The sequence below is a fragment of the Macadamia integrifolia genome, chromosome 5 (genome assembly GCF_013358625.1).
Source record: "Macadamia integrifolia cultivar HAES 741 chromosome 5, SCU_Mint_v3, whole genome shotgun sequence".
NCBI classification, from domain to species: domain Eukaryota; kingdom Viridiplantae; phylum Streptophyta; class Magnoliopsida; order Proteales; family Proteaceae; genus Macadamia; species Macadamia integrifolia.
The window spans coordinates 8694415-8712478 of record NC_056561.1 but is presented as its reverse complement, the minus strand read 5'-3'; the positions used below and the strand labels follow the sequence as shown (position 1 = coordinate 8712478).

At 39.3% G+C, this 18064-nt stretch overlaps 2 protein-coding genes across 2 annotated transcripts; both read left to right on the top strand.

The window, feature by feature from the left end:
• The first annotated feature begins 2407 nt into the window (after positions 1-2407).
• LOC122078774 (stearoyl-[acyl-carrier-protein] 9-desaturase 6, chloroplastic-like) lies at positions 2408-4893 on the top strand. Its single transcript, XM_042644901.1, has 2 exons — positions 2408-3125; positions 3975-4893. The coding sequence occupies exons 1-2, from the start codon at positions 2511-2513 to the stop codon at positions 4539-4541; spliced, it is 1182 nt and encodes a 393-aa protein (XP_042500835.1). The 5' UTR covers positions 2408-2510; the 3' UTR covers positions 4542-4893.
• Positions 4894-9161: 4268 nt separating this feature from the next.
• Positions 9162-11358, top strand: LOC122078997 (stearoyl-[acyl-carrier-protein] 9-desaturase 6, chloroplastic-like). The gene is made up of 2 exons (XM_042645204.1): positions 9162-9876; positions 10613-11358. Exons 1-2 carry the CDS (start codon positions 9271-9273, stop codon positions 11177-11179), a joined length of 1173 nt encoding a protein of 390 aa, XP_042501138.1. The 5' UTR covers positions 9162-9270; the 3' UTR covers positions 11180-11358.
• The last annotated feature ends 6706 nt before the right edge of the window (positions 11359-18064 follow it).

Here is an 18064-nt window from a genome sequence, read left to right as displayed (position 1 = left end):
TAATCTGTTTTATTAAAAGGGTGATGGCTTTTGGTGTTTAAATTGAAGGTATCAAGCCTTGTTCTGATCTACCATGGACATTGAACAAGATTATTGAAGTCTATTTGGAAAATTCTTCAAACTTATCTTTTTTTTTTTTTTTTTTTTTTTATCAATATTTTGAATATCACACTATCATGTCCCAAATTCCATTTAAGAAGGTGAACAACTCTAAGTGCCAATTTAATGTATCATAAATAAGGTTTCTCTTTTTTTATAATTCTACCTCACAAAATTAATGATTTTCTGCCAACCACCTCCCCCATCCCCCTTCCCCTTATTTTTCATTGTATAACATTTTTTTTTTTTTAAGGAAATTTTGTATAACATGATTCTATGAATATAATTACATCAACCATAAAGAGAGAACTTCCAACAGTTTCACTTAAAACTATTCCAAATTTTATTTCTATCAAACTTTTTACAAAACTAATATACATCATATTTAGTAATTTTCCAAAAGAAAAAAAAAAAACCCCCATATTTAGTAGCCTTAAAATTACTTAAGAAATGTTGGATGTGTCTAGGCAGTGCTTTAGATCTGTCACAAAACATAAGGACATTTTTTAAAGTAAAAAGGACAAGAATTGAATGTTGCCCTATGCTTACTGTGCATGTACATGCAGTGGAGCAGGAATTTATTAGAAGTCTCACGTCTAGGTTTTCAAGCAGTTTTTTGACGCATTTGGTAACATTTTGTGACAATGTTTCTTACATTTTTTTCTTTCCCATGGGAACACAAGAACAATAGGAACATGTTCGGCAATGCTAATTCATTTCTGAACCAGATGCTGAAAACATAAACAACAGAAAAATAGTTATTAGATCTACAAAATATAAGTTTCTCTAAAAATTCTGGGTAATTTAAGAAAGGAGAGAGTTGAGTGTGCCACTAGCTTTCCTAGAGCTCAGGGTTCACCCAATGCCGCTGGGATGGAAAGGGCATGAGATTCATTTCCAAAGGGAGGAAGAGAAAGTAATATAGGTTAGACACCCCAACAATGTACCTAGTTTTTTCCTAGTAAAAAAATTATCATAGACATACATGACTTAAAAAGGGCTTGGAATGGCTCATTAAAAGGGTCATCAACATATTATTTTAAGAGAAAATCACACACAAAAGTTGGTTACCAAATGCATTCCCCCCCCCCCTCCCAATAATGTCCATGAAGAATAGAAATATCTAAAAGTGTTCTGTGGCGAGAATCACTGCAATAAAATCATTTGGTAACATACATTCTTTTTGTTTGGTAACTTTTACCAAACATTCATTCCTGTTATGTGAGTATGAAAAACGGAGAGCCATAAATTAGCTAAATGGTCTTTTTCTTTCCTGTGAATGTTCTTGTGTATCGAAATAGCACACAAGGGATAAATGGGTCATTTCAAGAGCGGATCAGGTTCATGTATGAGAATGTACAAATGTCCCTAGTTCGTGGATTTAGAATCAATTTTTTCTCTCTTCATTTAATAGATTCTAAATCCACAGATCAGGGGTGGATGAAAACATTCTCATACGTGAACTTGATCCGTTCACGATCATTTCATGGGACCTTGTAAGGAGTAGGAAACAAGACCAATTAGCATTCATTTTCCTTTGTTCTTATCTGCCCTTCTATGTTAGAGATCTGAAATACATTTTCACTATTCGATCTAATGTACCCATCGAAGCGCAATGTTGGCATTAATTGAAGATATTCTTCTGGGTGAAAGGAAGGAATCTGGTTCCTCTATCATGCGGGTAACCACCCCAACTCTCACACCATCCATGAGATGGGTTAGTCAATACTTAAGATCAGTCTCACTTGATATCTCTTGTCCAACCTTAGGTCCCCAAAACTCAACCCAAGCTCAACGCAACCTTCTTGAGCTCATGCCAACCCAACCCAACTTGACCCTGAATGATTCTAATTGGGCCGAGTTGGTCCTTTGTCAGGGTTAGGCTAACCCTGATTGACCTATTTATGCTATTGTGTCTTATACATTAAAAAAAAAATATATATTAATACATTATTAAAATTATGAAGTGTAACAAAATAATAGATGTTCATGACACCTAACCATAAGAATCAATGACCCATATTTCATTATTTTGAATAAAAGTATAGGCTGTCATCCCTAAATCAAATTATACAAATCAAGCTGGGCCCAATCCTAACTCAACATCAGTGTACGGTTTCACGTCTTTCGGTGTTAAATTTACACCCCTATATAAGTATGTTTTGAATGAATTTTTCCCTAAAAAGGGATTTTTAATTCAATAAAATAAAAATAATAATGGTGAAACCATAATTAACAAGAAACCGTGATCGGATATCGAAAGAAACTCTTATAAATAGAGGATCCTCATCTCAAGTCACCCATCTCTGCCGGTCTCTCCTGCCACGGCTAGAGCCGCTAGACTACAAACACGAGCTGGTTATTCAAAGAGAGAGAGAGAGAGAGAGAGAGAGAGAGAGAGAGTACCAAATATGGCGCAATCAAACACTCTTCGCCATCCACCCCACCAATCCTTCCTCCTCAGAAACAACCGGAATCTGACGCATTATAATGTCAAACTCCGGAGACAATCAGTCTCGGCCACGGCGGAGCTACATCAGTCGCGTCCACCGCCGCCTGCAGGTCAGTCCATTAAGAGCTCATTGACACCGGAGAAGGAGGAGGTCCTCAAGTCGCTTAGCGGGTGGGTCGGGGAAACGATCCTTCCACTACTAAAACCAGTGGAGAAAATTTGGCAGCCGCAGGATTTCTTACCCGACTCCTCCTTATCGTCCGATTCATTCCTGGAGCAGGTAAGGGAGCTACGTGATCGTACGTCAGAATTGCCCGACGACTATTTGGTTGTGTTGGTGGGTGACATGGTCACCGAAGAGGCTGTGCCCACGTACCAGTCTTTTATTAACCGACATAACGGGGTTAAGGACGAGACCGGAGCGAGCCTCGACCCATGGGCTCTCTGGATCCGTGGTTGGACCGCAGAAGAAGATCGACATGGCGTCCTGCTCAGATCATACCTGTATCTTTCCGGACGCGTCGATATGCGTATGATCGAGCGTACTGTTCATTATCTTATTGCCAATGGCATGGTGAGTACTGTGAATCCACGTAAATCTTCGCATTATTATTTACAGATTAATTGTGGAATGAACATATATGATGCGACCTCCTTTTTATGCTAATGAAAGTGGAGTCTTTATGGACAATGCTACGTACCCTTATACCCATATTTTAATTTGTCCCCTCACGTCAATGCATGAATATCACATGTCTAACTTACATAAAATATGATGAAAAACCTTATTGTATTAAGATATTTTGTAATATAATAAACTAGGCTTGCCACCTTATGCCTCATCCACCACCTTCAGTCCACCTTGCTTCCCCATTCTAGTCTTCCTCTCATGCAGTTGCTAGCGATGCAGATCCCACCAACGAGAGGGACGGCGACAAAGAACACGGTGAAGAGGTAGAAGAATCAACTGTGGTGAAATTGGGTTTAGATCTACTTTGCGTATATGTTATTATCCCGGTGGTCGGAGCTAGCACTCCTTGCCAAACTGCTATCATTCCGTTATCCTTCTCATAGAAAGTACATCCTAAATTTTGTTCTCCCAAACCCCATGGTTATCACCTTATTTTGACCATGACTTTCTTTTGAATGGGCCCAATCTCCTTTTCATTTGGCAGCCATTTTGTGAGCTTTGCTTGATGGGCTCAAATTCTTTAATATGGGAGAGCAGTAGATGGGCCCATTTCATGGGGTATTGCCTCCTTGTATAGGATTGCATATTTACAGGCTTTGAATTTGGACAGATCCAACCGACCTTTTTGCATGGACTTGGGCTTGTTGTGCTTTGTGGGCTTGTAATTGGCCCTTTACTTCTACCCTCATTTAAAAATAATAATAATTTTATTATAATTCTAATTTTGGACAGGACACAGGAACTGAGAACAATGCGTACTTGGGAATGGCGTACGTGGCCTTCCAGGAGCGCGCAACATACATGTCGCATGGCAACACAGCCCGGTTGGCGAAGGAGCATGGAGATCCTGTGTTGGCACGCATATGCGGTACAATCGCATCAGACGAGAAGCGGCATGAGAAGGCGTACGTAAAGATGGTAGAGAAACTACTAGAGGTGGACCCCTCTTATACCGTTGTGGGGATTGCTGAGATGATGCGCAAGAAGATCATCATGCCTTCGAATTTGATGTACGATGGCCAAGACCCGTCTCTCTTTGAACACTTCAGTGCCGTCGCACAGAAGATTGGTGTATACACAGTCTCAGACTATGCAGACATAATAGAGTTTTTGATTGGGCAGTGGAAGCTAGATAAACTAGAGGGCCTCAACAGCGAAGCTTGCGAAGCCCAAGATTTCCTCTGTGGGCTGCCACCCAAGGTCCGAAGGCTACACGAAATAGCTGAAAAGCGGTCCCGTAAAAAGGGTCCACAGAACTTGGGCTTCAGTTGGATCTTCAACAAGGAAGTTACTCTCTAGAGTTCTAAACTATTTATCTTTTATCCCAAAAAAATAAAAGAGAGTTTTATATTCGTGAGTGTCAATAGGAGTGCAAACATAAAAGCATCAATCGAGATAAGATTTTCATCTTTTATAGGGGATGAGGTGATCATTCACTCCATACTGTATGTGAGTGTCAATGACTCATAAGAGACTTTTTTTTTGGGATAGAATAAGAGATTACTTACCATAGATAGGCTCTGTTTGGATTTTGGAGTGGTTTTTTCTAGTGCTTTGGGTCAGAGTGGGGTAAGTTGGGAAGTGCCTCCATTGTATATGTTTCCATTTGGTATGTTTGATTAATAAAATTCCTATAAAGTAATTTAATTTATCTAAGCACAAGAAAGGATGAGGTATCAATTTTAGATATTGATCAACAACCACCACGATTTTGCCATCTTTCTTCTCCATAAAAGAATGAATTAAATTTCACCAATTGACTTCCTTCGGTTAATATGTAATTGATCTGCATTTAATTATAATTATTTTAAATATAAATTTAGGGAAAATTCAAACAAATTCTGCAAAATTGAAAACTACGGAAGCAGACACGCCCTATTTTCCTATGTACATTTCTTTTCTTTTCCTTTTAAGGGTATTTTGATTTCCAAAAAATGATGGTCACTCGGCTAGCACTATGTGCCTCTTCACATTTTCTCACTTCTCTGACATTTATATGGGTCTTCACGTATGTAAACTGTGTGATTGTTGCACTCTTGCTAAGAGGTAAATATTTCAATTCCTTCTACCCTACGCTTATTGTAAGAACCCTTTTTCTACGTACCATGTCACATGGATAGATGATGTACTCTAATTATTAGATAAAAAGTTGAAGGTCAAGATTAATCAGATGTCAAATTAGGAGTTCAATTCAATCAAATACCTTCTAATGTATATCCATGCATGTTTATGGTACTAAAAAACTTTAGTGCACTCTCTCATGGCCATAGATTTCAAAGCTTGTTTTGCCACGTAAAAACTTTGATATGATTGAAATTCGACATATGATTTGGAGACCTAGGGTTCTACTAGTTCACAAAATTTTGACCTCATGTGCTCGGTCATGTGACAATTGTTTACTTTGAAGGTCGGCATATAGGAAAAGTTGCATGATAAAATTTTCTTGTACAAGATGTCCACTATGGAATATGTGGATGTTATACCTATTTGTGCCCTGTCTAAATGGGATGTTGCCAAATTTCAAGTTTTGGGGGTATAAGTTTGGTTCGATGAGCCTGAGCCCACCCAAGTTCACCCTTATCCAGATAAGGCATGGATTGAGAATTTCATCTGGCGGGATCGGGTGTGGGTTGAGGTTTGATTCTGATCTTGGCTTGTAATAGACATAAAGGGATAATCTGTTTGTAACCAAGCTGTTGTTGTAACGATATTTAATGTTCCTTCATATCCTTAATTTTATATGCCACTTTCTTTTTTAAAGTGGGCGTGTTTTTGTAATTTCTTTATCCCTCTCACTCACCCTTCTCCGTCTCCGTCTCTCCCTCCCTCCATATCCCCTTTGGCTGATCCGCTCCCTCTCCTTCTCCTCTCTCTTGCCGGCTGTAGCTCCAGCTCTAGCTCTCCTTCCCCCTACCTTGTATTTTAGGTCATGTTAAGTAAAAATGAAAAAATGAAAAAAAAAAAAGTTTTAATAGCTAGTCAAAATTTCATATATAGTAAGTAAACCATGGTCCAAGTTTTGGAATATTTTGGAAAAAAAATTGTTTTGACATAAATTATGGAAAATTTTGTCAATGCTTCAAAATTTGGGACAACTTTTTATAATATGTCAGCCAAATAAAAATCTTGGACAGCTTTGTTCTAACATATCATATGACATTGCAGCTTCCATATGTCTAGGAATACGATTCTTTAATGATTTTCATGTGATAGCATACAAAGCGGGGGTAAGACACTGTGATCCTACAATAATTAAAGCCTTGTGCAATGGGAGGCTCCTTCTTTAATGGCTTTTATGTGATTTGACTAGACTTTGCTTCTATGTAAGTGTTTAAACATAGAGCTGGTTGGCCACCAACTTGTTAGTATTCAGATATTGTGGGGTTTCTTGTTTTCCATTTCAGCATTTATAGTCTTTAAGCTTAGAATGAATGTACTTTAACTCTATATTTGTACCATATTATTTACGATTACAAGTTTATAATTGTACTACATCAACCATATGTCGTTGAAGAAATTTACTATTTTTATCATATAACTATTCCTTTGGGTTTCCTGTGGGGCTCCATTTGGTTGTGAAGTGAAAAGCTTCACCTTTTTTACTTTAAAAAAAAATGTTATTTTGTTAAGTTAGCATTGAGTTGAGAAGTTGAGTCTTCCCTGTTGGCTGTGTTTATACTTTTTTAATTTCTTCCTTTTCTAATAAAGCGATTTACTTATCTAAAAAATTAATTAATTAAAGTCTGTTAGGAAAATTCTTCAAACCCATCTTTCTCTGTTATTTTGATCAATATTTTGAATTACTTACTGGATTATACTATCGTGTCCCACAATTCATTTAAGAAGGTGAGCAACTCAAATTGAAATGCCAATTAATTAAATTACTGTATCATGAATAAGGGTTCTCTGTTCTATATTTCTCTACCTGACAAAAATTGATGATTTTCTGCCAACCATCCCTAGCCCCTTCTTATTCATTGTACAACATAATTAAATGAATATAATGACATCAACCAGAAAAGAAAAACATCCAACATTATCCCTTAAAATTACTCAAAATTTTATTTCTATCTAATTCTTTTTCAAAACATTATTAAACCACATTTAGTACCAACCCAAAAATGAAAAAAAAAAAAAAAAAAAAAACCCACCATATTTAGTAGATTATGGTACTCCGTATTTTCACTCAATGCCGTTAATTTTAATGTGCACAAGCAGAAGAGAGTTTCTGAAGCAAAAAAGGATATGTATTGAGTGTTGCCCTATATTAAATGTGCATGTACATGCAATTTTCCTCCAAAAATGTTCATGAAGGAAGTCTAAAACATTCCTTTTCACCATCCTGAGAAGATATTCTTCTGGGTGGAAGGAAGGTCTAGTTCCTCTCCCTTGTGGGTAATCATCCCAACTCATCTCACAGCATCTATGGTGTGTAAAATCACCACACCCAAAGGTGGTTCCTATACCTCACAGTCGGTGTGAGATGATTGAGGTGGTTACCTACGGGGGAGGGGATCTTGAGTCTCGACTCGAAAGGAAACTTGATCCAATTAGCTAATTGGGCTGTTAATTTTCCACTAAATGCGTTCGGTAGTTTGGTTTCCCCCATTGCTTGTAGAGGTTCAGTCTATTAATGTAAATTCTGGAGTTGGCCTTAGGATTTGAGCACAACTAGATGTGGATTGTGAATTCATATACTTTCCATAGTGTATAACCAAATAGATGAGTGTTTGAATTTTAAATTGATGATTCAAAATATCGGTTTTATTTTGTAAGAGTTTTGTTTGTAGGTTATACCTATTTTTAATAGGTACCTAAATGACGAATATGCATATAATTGAAAAACATATTACATGGTCAATAGATATGTCTTGTGAAAATAAAAAACGTGGTGCATGGTGTTTGGGTATATCTTTTGGAGACAACTATGGTGGTGTCTCTTTCGCTATTATATATAGAAGGGAGCTTAGCCCATTTATCTAATAATTATGAGAGACAATTTCAAATTTTGTTTTCTTTTGATCTTGACTTTCACCGTTAATGATTCTGTTATGTCTAATTGACCGCAACTTTTAGCGTCCCTAAGGGGCCTAATAAGTGAAAGCAATATTACATGTATGGTCTTATGAAAAAACTCTTTTATCTTGGAAGCTAACTCACAAGAACTCGATTTGCACCATAAGGTGTCTAAATTAAGGAGAGTGTTAGGTGGTATGACTCAACCCCACTAATTCCTTAAGATTTTCCATTGTTTTTAGATTTGTGATAGTGTATATAGTGTTTTGAGTTTTCCATCATCATCACCGGCTTGTCCACGATGACTATTCCGTTCCCCTTATTACATACAACATTTGTAATCTTGATTCTCGGGTTAAAATTGATCTTGATATCTTGATGATACTAATCCACATTACCTTGAATCAGACAGATTTGCCTTTTTTTTTTTTTTTTTCCTATATTAAGTTTTAACCCTTGGGTTGTACCAATGAATTGATATCAAATCAAATAAGAGTTGGGATTGGTTTGTATCAATACTGATTCAATCTGATTGAGTTCACCAATATGGATTATGAACAAATTTTTCTTCTCCAAGAGGATGCTACCCTGTTGACATAGGTACATACGAACGTGCATGCAATGTAAGGAAGTGCAAAAGCATCTTCAGCACAGAGAACCACGATCTTTCCACACTTGTTGTGTCTAAGCATATAAATTCTCTGATAGATAATGTTCTTTCTTTCATAAAAATAATTAATAATAATAATTTTATTTTATTTTTGGTATAATAATAATGAAACTGTATTTAACAAGAAACAGTGGTTCACAGATAGGATTCCCCTCTATAAAAGCCCAGAGGACAAGAGTCATCCCACGGCTAGGTTGACTTAAGGACACATATGGAGTCCTCTCAGCCATGGGATTGCACTCTATTCCTGAGCTCGAGGGAAACTCTTATAAATAGAGAATCCTCCCTCTCAAGTTTCCCATCTCTCTGAGTCTCTCCAGCGACAGTGAGAAATATCAAAAAATGGTGCTATCAAACACTCTTCTCCATCCACCACACCATTCCTTCCTCCTCAGAAACAGCTGGAATCCGACGCATTATAATGTCAAATTCCGGAGACAATCAGTCCCGGCCACGGCGGAGTTACATCAATCGAGTCCATCATTGCCAGGTCAGTATTTAACATTGCCACCGGAGAAGGAGGCGATCATAAAGTCGCTTAACGGGTGGGTGGAGGAAACTATCCTTCCGCTACTAAAACCGGTGGAGAAAAGTTGGCAGCCGCAGGATTTCTTGCCCAACTCCTCCTTATCGTCCGATTCATTCCTCGAGCAGGTGAGGGAGCTACGTCATCGAACATCAGAATTGCCCGACGATTATTTGGTTGTGTTGGTGGGTGACACTGTCACTGAAGAGGCAGTTACCACGTACCAGTCTTTCTTTAACCGGCATGATGCGGTTAAGGACGAGACCGGAGCGAGTCCTGACCCTTGGGCTGTCTGGAACCGTGGTTGGACAGCCGAAGAAAACCGGCATGGCAATCTGCTCAGATCATACCTTTATCTTTCCGGTCGTGTCGATATGCGTAAGATCGATCATACCGTTCAGTACCTTATTGCCAATGGCATGGTGAGTATTATAGAATTATAAAAAATCCCACATCGACTTGAAATGTGTTATATATCAATTACCTATACGATGTGGTTGCCTTATAACCATGATGTACTTCTTTTGCGTGGTATGGGTTTGGCTGATGAGATATGCGAGTGGATCAGATCGTTGTACGAGAATCATTTTCGTACGGGATTAACCCACATAATCCACATATATGTAATCCACCTCAAGGTTTTAAGGGTGTTAATTGGTTCTATTTTTGTGTAACCATTTATAAATAGCTTCGGTATAAATAATTTTAAACGATTATCTTATGTTTTTTACTTTTTTTTTTATCTAAACAACTTCTTTACCTTAAAATTTTTTTGTGAAACGGATGTAGATTGTAACATTGAATGGAATTGTTTATTGTTATATCATTTTTTTAATAATTGTTTAATATAAACTTAATTTTTTTTTATTGATATGTATATAAACTTAACAATGAACGACTTAAACTTATTATGAACATGTTAATCAATTTAACAGTTTATTTAAATGATTTACAAACACTTTAAACTTTAAGATCAAATTTAAATTATACTTTTCAATTTTAAAATCAAAATCAAACCATTTAATAAATAATTTTATGATTTTAATGTAAACAACTCGATTGGATTTGGATAAATGATTTCATTATTATATGAACTTAATCCAAACTCGTCAGAAATTCAATTGATTTTTTCCTTTATTATAATTGTAATATGGACAGGACATAAGATCAGGGAACAATCCGTACTTGGGATTTGTCTACGTGGCCTTCCAAGAGCGGGCAACGTACATATCGCATGGCAACACAGCACGGTTGGCGAAGGAGCATGGAGACCCTGTGTTGGCACGCATCTGCGGTACTATCGCATCGGACGAGAAGCGGCATGAGAACGCGTACGTAAAGATGATAGAGAAGCTAATAGAAGTGGACCCCTCTGACACCGTTGTGGGTATCGCTGAGATGATGCGGAACAAGATCATCATGCCAGCACATTTGATGTACGATGGCCAAGACCCGTGTCTATTTGATCACTTCGGTGCCGTTGCACAGAAGATTGGTGTATACACAGTCTCGGACTATGCAGACATAATAGATTTTCTGATTGGGCGGTGGAAGCTAGAGAAACTAGAAGGCCTCAACAGCGAAGCTTGCGAAGCTCAAGATTTCCTCTGTGGGTTGGCACCAAAGGTCCGAAGGCTACACGAAATAGCTGAAAAGCGGTCTCGTAAAATGGGCCCACAGACCTTGGCCTTCAGTTGGATCTTCAACAAGGAAGTTACTATTTAGAGTTCTAGACTACTTATCTTTTATATTAAATAAATAAACTAATTGTAATAGGCTCTGTTTGGACTTTGGTGTGATGTTTTCTAGTGTTTTGGGTCAGGACTCAAAAGAGTGGGGTAAGGTGAGAAGTCCCACCATTATATATGTTTCCATTTGGTTTGTTTCAGTAATAAAATTTTACCTATAAAGCAATGTCTTTATAGCTAATTAAGTATTAATTAATAATAATTACATTTATATCCATTCATTTTTTTTTTCCAGTAAAAAGAAAATGCAATTTCACCAAAAAAGAAGAAAATTCATTCAATAAAAGATCATGTATTGTCTAGGGCCTTCGGAATAAGAAGTTAATTATCGATCCAAGAAGTGGAATGTAGTCATTCTATTTTTCACGAAATTAATTGATTAGGTCTTCTTCCCAAAGCTATCAACAATAACATTGCTTCTCTTGGAAATATAGAAAAAACAATCAACAAAAAAATAACAGCTACAGAAAAATATATCTTGAATAATCAAGATATTAATTATGTGAGTCACGGCTTTCTTTGGATTGGAGATAGAGGAAATGACCTCAATAACAATCTTTAAGGGTTGTTTTGGTTTAATTTTTATTTCAATTTTATGGGATGCTTTTGATTTAAAAAATTGATTGGTTTGATTTTTACATCTTATTTCAGTGAAATAGAAACCAAATAAAAGAGAAATTCTGAAATAGGTGAGAAACCCTTTCAATTTCGAAATTGAAATTACATTCACTATATTTTGGGTTGCTCTTTAACAAGCACGTGATACACAAGATTTCTTTTTTGATGGGAAAAGGAGAATTCTCTTAGTTCTTTCTTTTCCATCTTCATCTTGTCTTCCTTTTCTCCGTGGTTTAGTAGGTATCAAACCAGCATTTTCAATTGGAGAAGGTGGGTTCATTACAATCAACGGATGAGAAAACTAAGACCTGAGAGGTGTTCTAGTAAGGAGGCTCTAAGTCTGTAGTGAAATTGGGAAAGAAATAGGATGAAGTAGAGTTCACATTGTTCAGTTTGCACTTGCCTTTAATTTGGTTAACTCCCCCTTATATAATGTTATAGAGTTCGATGCTCATAACTGATGGAGGACTAGTCGTTACCCAAATGCTATTGGTGGGCGGGTCTCTATCTTAGCTGAGATGGATGATCTCGTAATGGTTAACCTGACCATGATTCCCTTTAGATCTGATCAACTCAACAATGGTTGGGTTATAGAACTCAGGTTTATAATCGGTTAGTTGTCACTACCCTATAATAAATGAAGGAATCTCTTAGTGGCACATGGTCAGTGGAGATGACCAGCCCCTCCTGGTCAAGGTAGATGTGCAACCTTGGTTGTGGGAGACAACTAGTTTTGGTCATGGGGAGATGACTGACACTATAGGCTGGGTGGGTAATAGTAGTTAACTTTGGTCGGTTTTTGCCGAAAGCCCACCAAATGTGATTGGTGGAGTTTGGATCCATTGTTCGTATGATCACCTAATCGAATATGTGAACATCCAACATTTTTCTATCTGTTACCATTATAAGGTGAAGAGAGGTGTTGGTGTATGATGTCTTGTATTCCATCACAGTTTAACCCAAGGAGTACTGGCGTAGCCCCCCCCCCCACTTGAATTTTTTTATTTGAGGGCAATTGTGTACTTTCCAGATTAGGGTTTTTCGCTATATATTTGTAGCGAGAGTTTCTTTCTCTGTAATGCAAGCAATACTGAGAGGTGTGAGGGACGAGCGTTATAACCGTATTCTCCATTGATAGTGAAGCAGGATCTCATTTCACCAGGAACGTAGGCAACCTTGTCGAATCTAGTAAATATGTATGCATTGTTTGTTTTGTTTTTCCATTATCTTCTGCATCGTTTTAATGTTGTGTTTCTACAAGAGGTATATTTGAAAACGAAAGAAAGAAAATAGAATTTCATAAGATGGTTTATGAAGCTGTTTGTTGTAAATTTCTGAGAGTAGATGGCTCAGAATTTTGACTTAATTTGTTCTCTATTCTGACATGCTTTTTGATGTGATTGAATGGATAAATCTTTCATCAATCTAGATTCAAGCACGTTGAGAGTTTCCTGTTTCAGACTTTCACCCTGTAGAATTCATGACTTAAGGCTATGTTTGGTAACCAGGAAAAGAAAGAAAAAATTCAAAATATTTTGAATTTGAGAGAGATAGACACATAAAAAATCATTGTGTAATTATTTTTTCTTGTGTTATTATGTCTTTTGTACTATTTTCTTTTCTTTTCTTAGTTACCAAACATAGCCTAAGAGTCATTTTTGAATTTTTGTATTTTATATTGCTGGGCGAGGAGTTGCTGAATCCTAAGTCACTCAGATGAAATCAAGGAAGCCAAAGCTCACTTTTATTTATTTATTATTATTTTTTTTTAATGATCGAATTGGCCCTCCAAGCTTATCCTAGACTAGCTAAAATATCTCTTGACCCTACTATTCATTGTTTGAATTTTTTTTTTTTAGGTAGGGAGGGAAGTAGGTAATAGCCAGGAGACTCGAACTAGAGACCCTTATGGTGAGCATGGGATTTTTGTACATCACAGCTCACCAACTGCACTGGACAGTTATTGTTTTGTTTGATGATGATATGGCTTGATGTTTCTTATATGATTCATAAGACCATATTTGAAGTGCTTCACACAATTTGATCTGCTTATTGGTTACATGTTTAAAAGATATCTACTTAGGGCAAGGCAAGATCCAGGAAAGTATAGGTTGGCTCCCAGCTCCATCTCGGCCTGTATTTGTGCTCTATGGGTTGGGTCTTGGAGCGAACTATTCATGTGTTGTGTTGCACCAGGTGTGAAGATCTATAACGAATTGGTATTTACAAAGGAAAAGAACATGATCTGATATGTACAAGAAAGAGAGGGAGAGAAAATAGGAGATGAGAGAAAATAGCAGAGATAAAATAGGGTTTGGCTAGTTGGGAGGTGGTCAACCTCTTGGCTTAACACACAAAGCCTGATGTCCTTTCTCTTTAAGAGAAAATTTTAGTAATTATCTCCTCCCTTATCTTCTATTACTTCACTAATAAATAGGCCCATAAAAGTAGCCGTTACAACATATCTTCTAACTTCCCCAACACTTGACACCTAAGACACCTATTACAATCCTCTGCATGTAACATTCCCTCCCCTTCAATTGTCCTTGTCTTCAAAGACAATGAAATCAAAGAATATAATTATCCACCTGGATCCTATAGTTTAATAGAAATAATCTGACAACATGCCACTCTTGTGGTAGCGATTGGTATCTTATTGTAGGAAGTCATGAATGACACTTTCTTCCTCATCATCTCTTTCTTTTTCTTCATCTTCATTTTCATTTTCTTCTTCTTCTCTTTCTTCATTATTTTCTCCTTCATTGGTCGCTCTGAGTACATAGGCATGGTGGTCATAGACAACAACTCAATCTTTTTCAAGATTGCTTCTAACAATTCTAGATTTCTCGATTGAGCATCTAGAATTTTGTTGAGAATCTGCTCCGTGTGAAACTGGCTATGATATTAGATGATACGTACAAGAAAGAGAGGGAGAGAAAATAACAGAGATAAAATAGGGTTTGGCTACTTGGGAGGTAGCCAACCTCTTGGCTTAACAGAAGAAGCCCTGTGTCCTTTCTCTTTAAGAGAAAATTTTAGTAATTATCTTCTCTGTTATCTTCTATTACTTCACTAATAAATAGCACCATAAAAGTAGCCGTTACAACATATCTTCTAACTTCCCCAACACTTGACACCTAAGACACCTATTACAATCCACCCTTATGAGCGGTACGTTTCAACCAATTAAACTATAAACCCCTACGGATTTCTACATGCAATTCGCTCACTTCGGGAAAAGCAGACGGAAAGAGGAGGGTGGTCATAGATCAGCAACTCTTCTCGAGATCCGGAGTTTTTCGAGAAAAGGTCCCATCCTTCAATATCATGATTTGGTCGACCAGGCCAGATCATGAGTGAAATATCATGATCGGGTCGACCAGGTCAGGCCCGATACTTATCATAACTACACTCATATTATCTGATGCGGTAAAAATTGACCAGTGGATCTTCTTCGTAGCTCTTGATGCTCAAGTCGATCTGCACAGAAGAGAAGACAGGGGAGAGTTGAACTGCCCTGACAGGGGACCCTTCGATGCCTAAGTCAGATATTTCCACGACAGTTTGCTCAAGAGAGCTTTAGTGAAAAAAAGTGTTCCATCCCCTGTGATGGAGGCTTACCTTGATATTTATAGGCTACTGATGGAGAGAGAAATGAGAAACGTTTGTGGAGAGTCCTATTAGGTGTGGAGTCCTTGAGGAGAGTGGCTATGTGATTCCGAGAATATTCCAGGTTCTAGGGCATGTTCTGGGAATATTCTTCTTTTATTTCGAAAGTACAAGTCATGAGAAGGGTGGACACTTTTGGTGACGTGCAGTGGCTTGAATCCCGCCCCAATAATCAGGGGTCACGTCCTTTAAATGTAGGAGTGGATGTGCGCACACCTCTGGGTGCCTTACTTGTGTGTGCCGGACCAAGGTGGTAGGTCATCCTGAGAGACTGTGGTGGCAGGTCAGCCTGAGGAGAGACCGAGGTGACAAGTCGACCTAAAGAGAGACCGAGGTAGCAAGTAGGCCTGAGGAGAGACCGAGGTGGCAGGTCGGCCTGAGGGGTCAGCTCGGCCAAGGATGACGCAAGGGGTTGGCTAGGCCAAGGATGACCAAGTGGTCATCTAGGCCAAAGAGAACCGAGGTGGCATGTCAGCCTGAGGAGAGACAGAGGTGGCAGGTCGGCTTGAGGAGAGACCGAGGTGGCAGGTCGGCCTGAGGGGTCGGCTCGACCAATAATGAACCAAGGGGTTGGTTTTACCAAGGATGACTAAGGGGTTGGCTAGGCCAAGGATGACCAAGGGTTCGGCTCGCCCAAGGATGACCCAAGAGGTGGACTCGGCCAAAGATGACCCAAGGGGTAGGCTCGGCTAAGGATGAGTCATGGGGTCGGCTAGGCCAAGGATGACCAAGGAGTCGGCTCGGCCACGGATGACCAAGGGGTTGGCTTGGCTAAGGATGACCCAAGGGGTTGGCTAGGCTAAGGAAGACCAAGGGGTCGACCCATCCAAGGATGACCCAAGAGGTTGGCTCGGCCAAGGATGACCAAAGGGGTCGGCTAGGCTCGGCTCGGCCAAGGATGAGCCATAGCCAAAACGAGTTTGGGGAAAGAAGGGAATCACGTGAATCAACTGTCTAAGAGCTGGCCCGATAAACCCAATTTACAATATACATTGGACTCATTACCGAGCATTCCGCATCCAAGCTTGCTGAGCCAAGCATATTACAGATGAACTGACTAGCTAACTGTTATGGCTGGATAGATTAGCTCATTCACATTACAGCTGAACAGACCAACTTGTTGATCACATTACAGCCGAGCAGACTAGGTTGCCAACATACCATCCCAAGGTTGAACGAATCACAGCCGAGCCGACCAGCACACAGGGGAAACCATCTCAGATCTTACCACGCTGCAGTTGCATACCACAAGCCTGAGCTCCGGCTCAACACCTCAAGCCCTTAGGCATTAAGGCATGCAAGCCCGAGCCCCGGCTTGGCACCTCAAGCCCTTACGCATTAAGGGACGTAAGTGCGAGCCCCGACTTACCACCTCACAAGCCCGAGCTTTGGCTTGGCACCTCAAGCCCTTAGGTGTTAAGGCATGCAAGCCCAAGCCCCGGCTCAGTACTTCACAAGCTCGAGCTCCGGCTTGACACCTCAAGCCCTTAGGCATTAAGGCATGCAAACCCGAGCCCCAGCTAGGCACCTCACAAGCCTGAGCTCCGACTCAGCACCTCAAGCCCTTAGGCATTAAGGCACTAGAGCCCAAGCCCAAGCCTGAGCCCCTGCTCGGCACCTCAAGCCCTTGCGCATTAAGGCAAGTGAGCCAGAGCCTCAACTCGACACATCAAAACTGAGTCTTAGCTCGAACAAAGACCTTACGTTCTAAGGAAGGAAAGACGGAGCTAGTGGGTCTTTGGTGGTTGGCACTCAAAGACCCAACCTCGAAGGTCGGTATGGAAAGACAACTATAAAAAGTCAAAAGTAAACAAAGTTGTCTTCACTAAACTGAAGATCTATACCCTAGTTCGAGCACATAATCCTAGCTTATTGAACTCCCACAGGTCGACCTACGGACCTTAACCTGAAGGAGTGGGGGGATTTTGATGAGTGTAAAATTGCCACCCCCTCGGGTCATCTTGGCCGAGCCGACCCCTTGGGTCATCCTTGGTAGAGCCAACCTCTTGGTTCATCCTTGGCCGAGCCGACCCCATGGCTCATCCTTGGCCGAGCCGACCCCTTGGGTCATCCTTGGCAGAGCCAACCCCTTGAGTCATCATTGGCTGAGCTGATCCCTTATTTCATCCTTGGCCAAGCTGACCCTTTGGCTCATCCTTGGCCGAGCCGACCCCTCAGCTCATCTTGCTAAAGAGTTTGATCTGATCCCAACAATTGCGGGGACCATCCCGAGGATCATTCATTGCTAGCTCAACGGATCTTATCTCCAGCTCAAAAAATCTTATCACTGGGAGATATCCTAATGTTTGAGATTTAAAATTTAACCGCAAGCGTACGGACCAGTGTAGCTACGGGTCGAACACAGGGAGAATAGCCACTTTATTTTTTATTTCTTTTAATAATGCGAAAGTGAACTGATTAATGGTTGTGATCTAATTCTAATTACCGTCCTAAACATATATATCTAAAATAACGTCCTAACCATTCGTCATCTAAGAATTTAAAGACGCAAGCCATGCAATTAAAATTAAATAAATAAATAACTGAAAATAAACAACCCACGCAATTAAAAAAA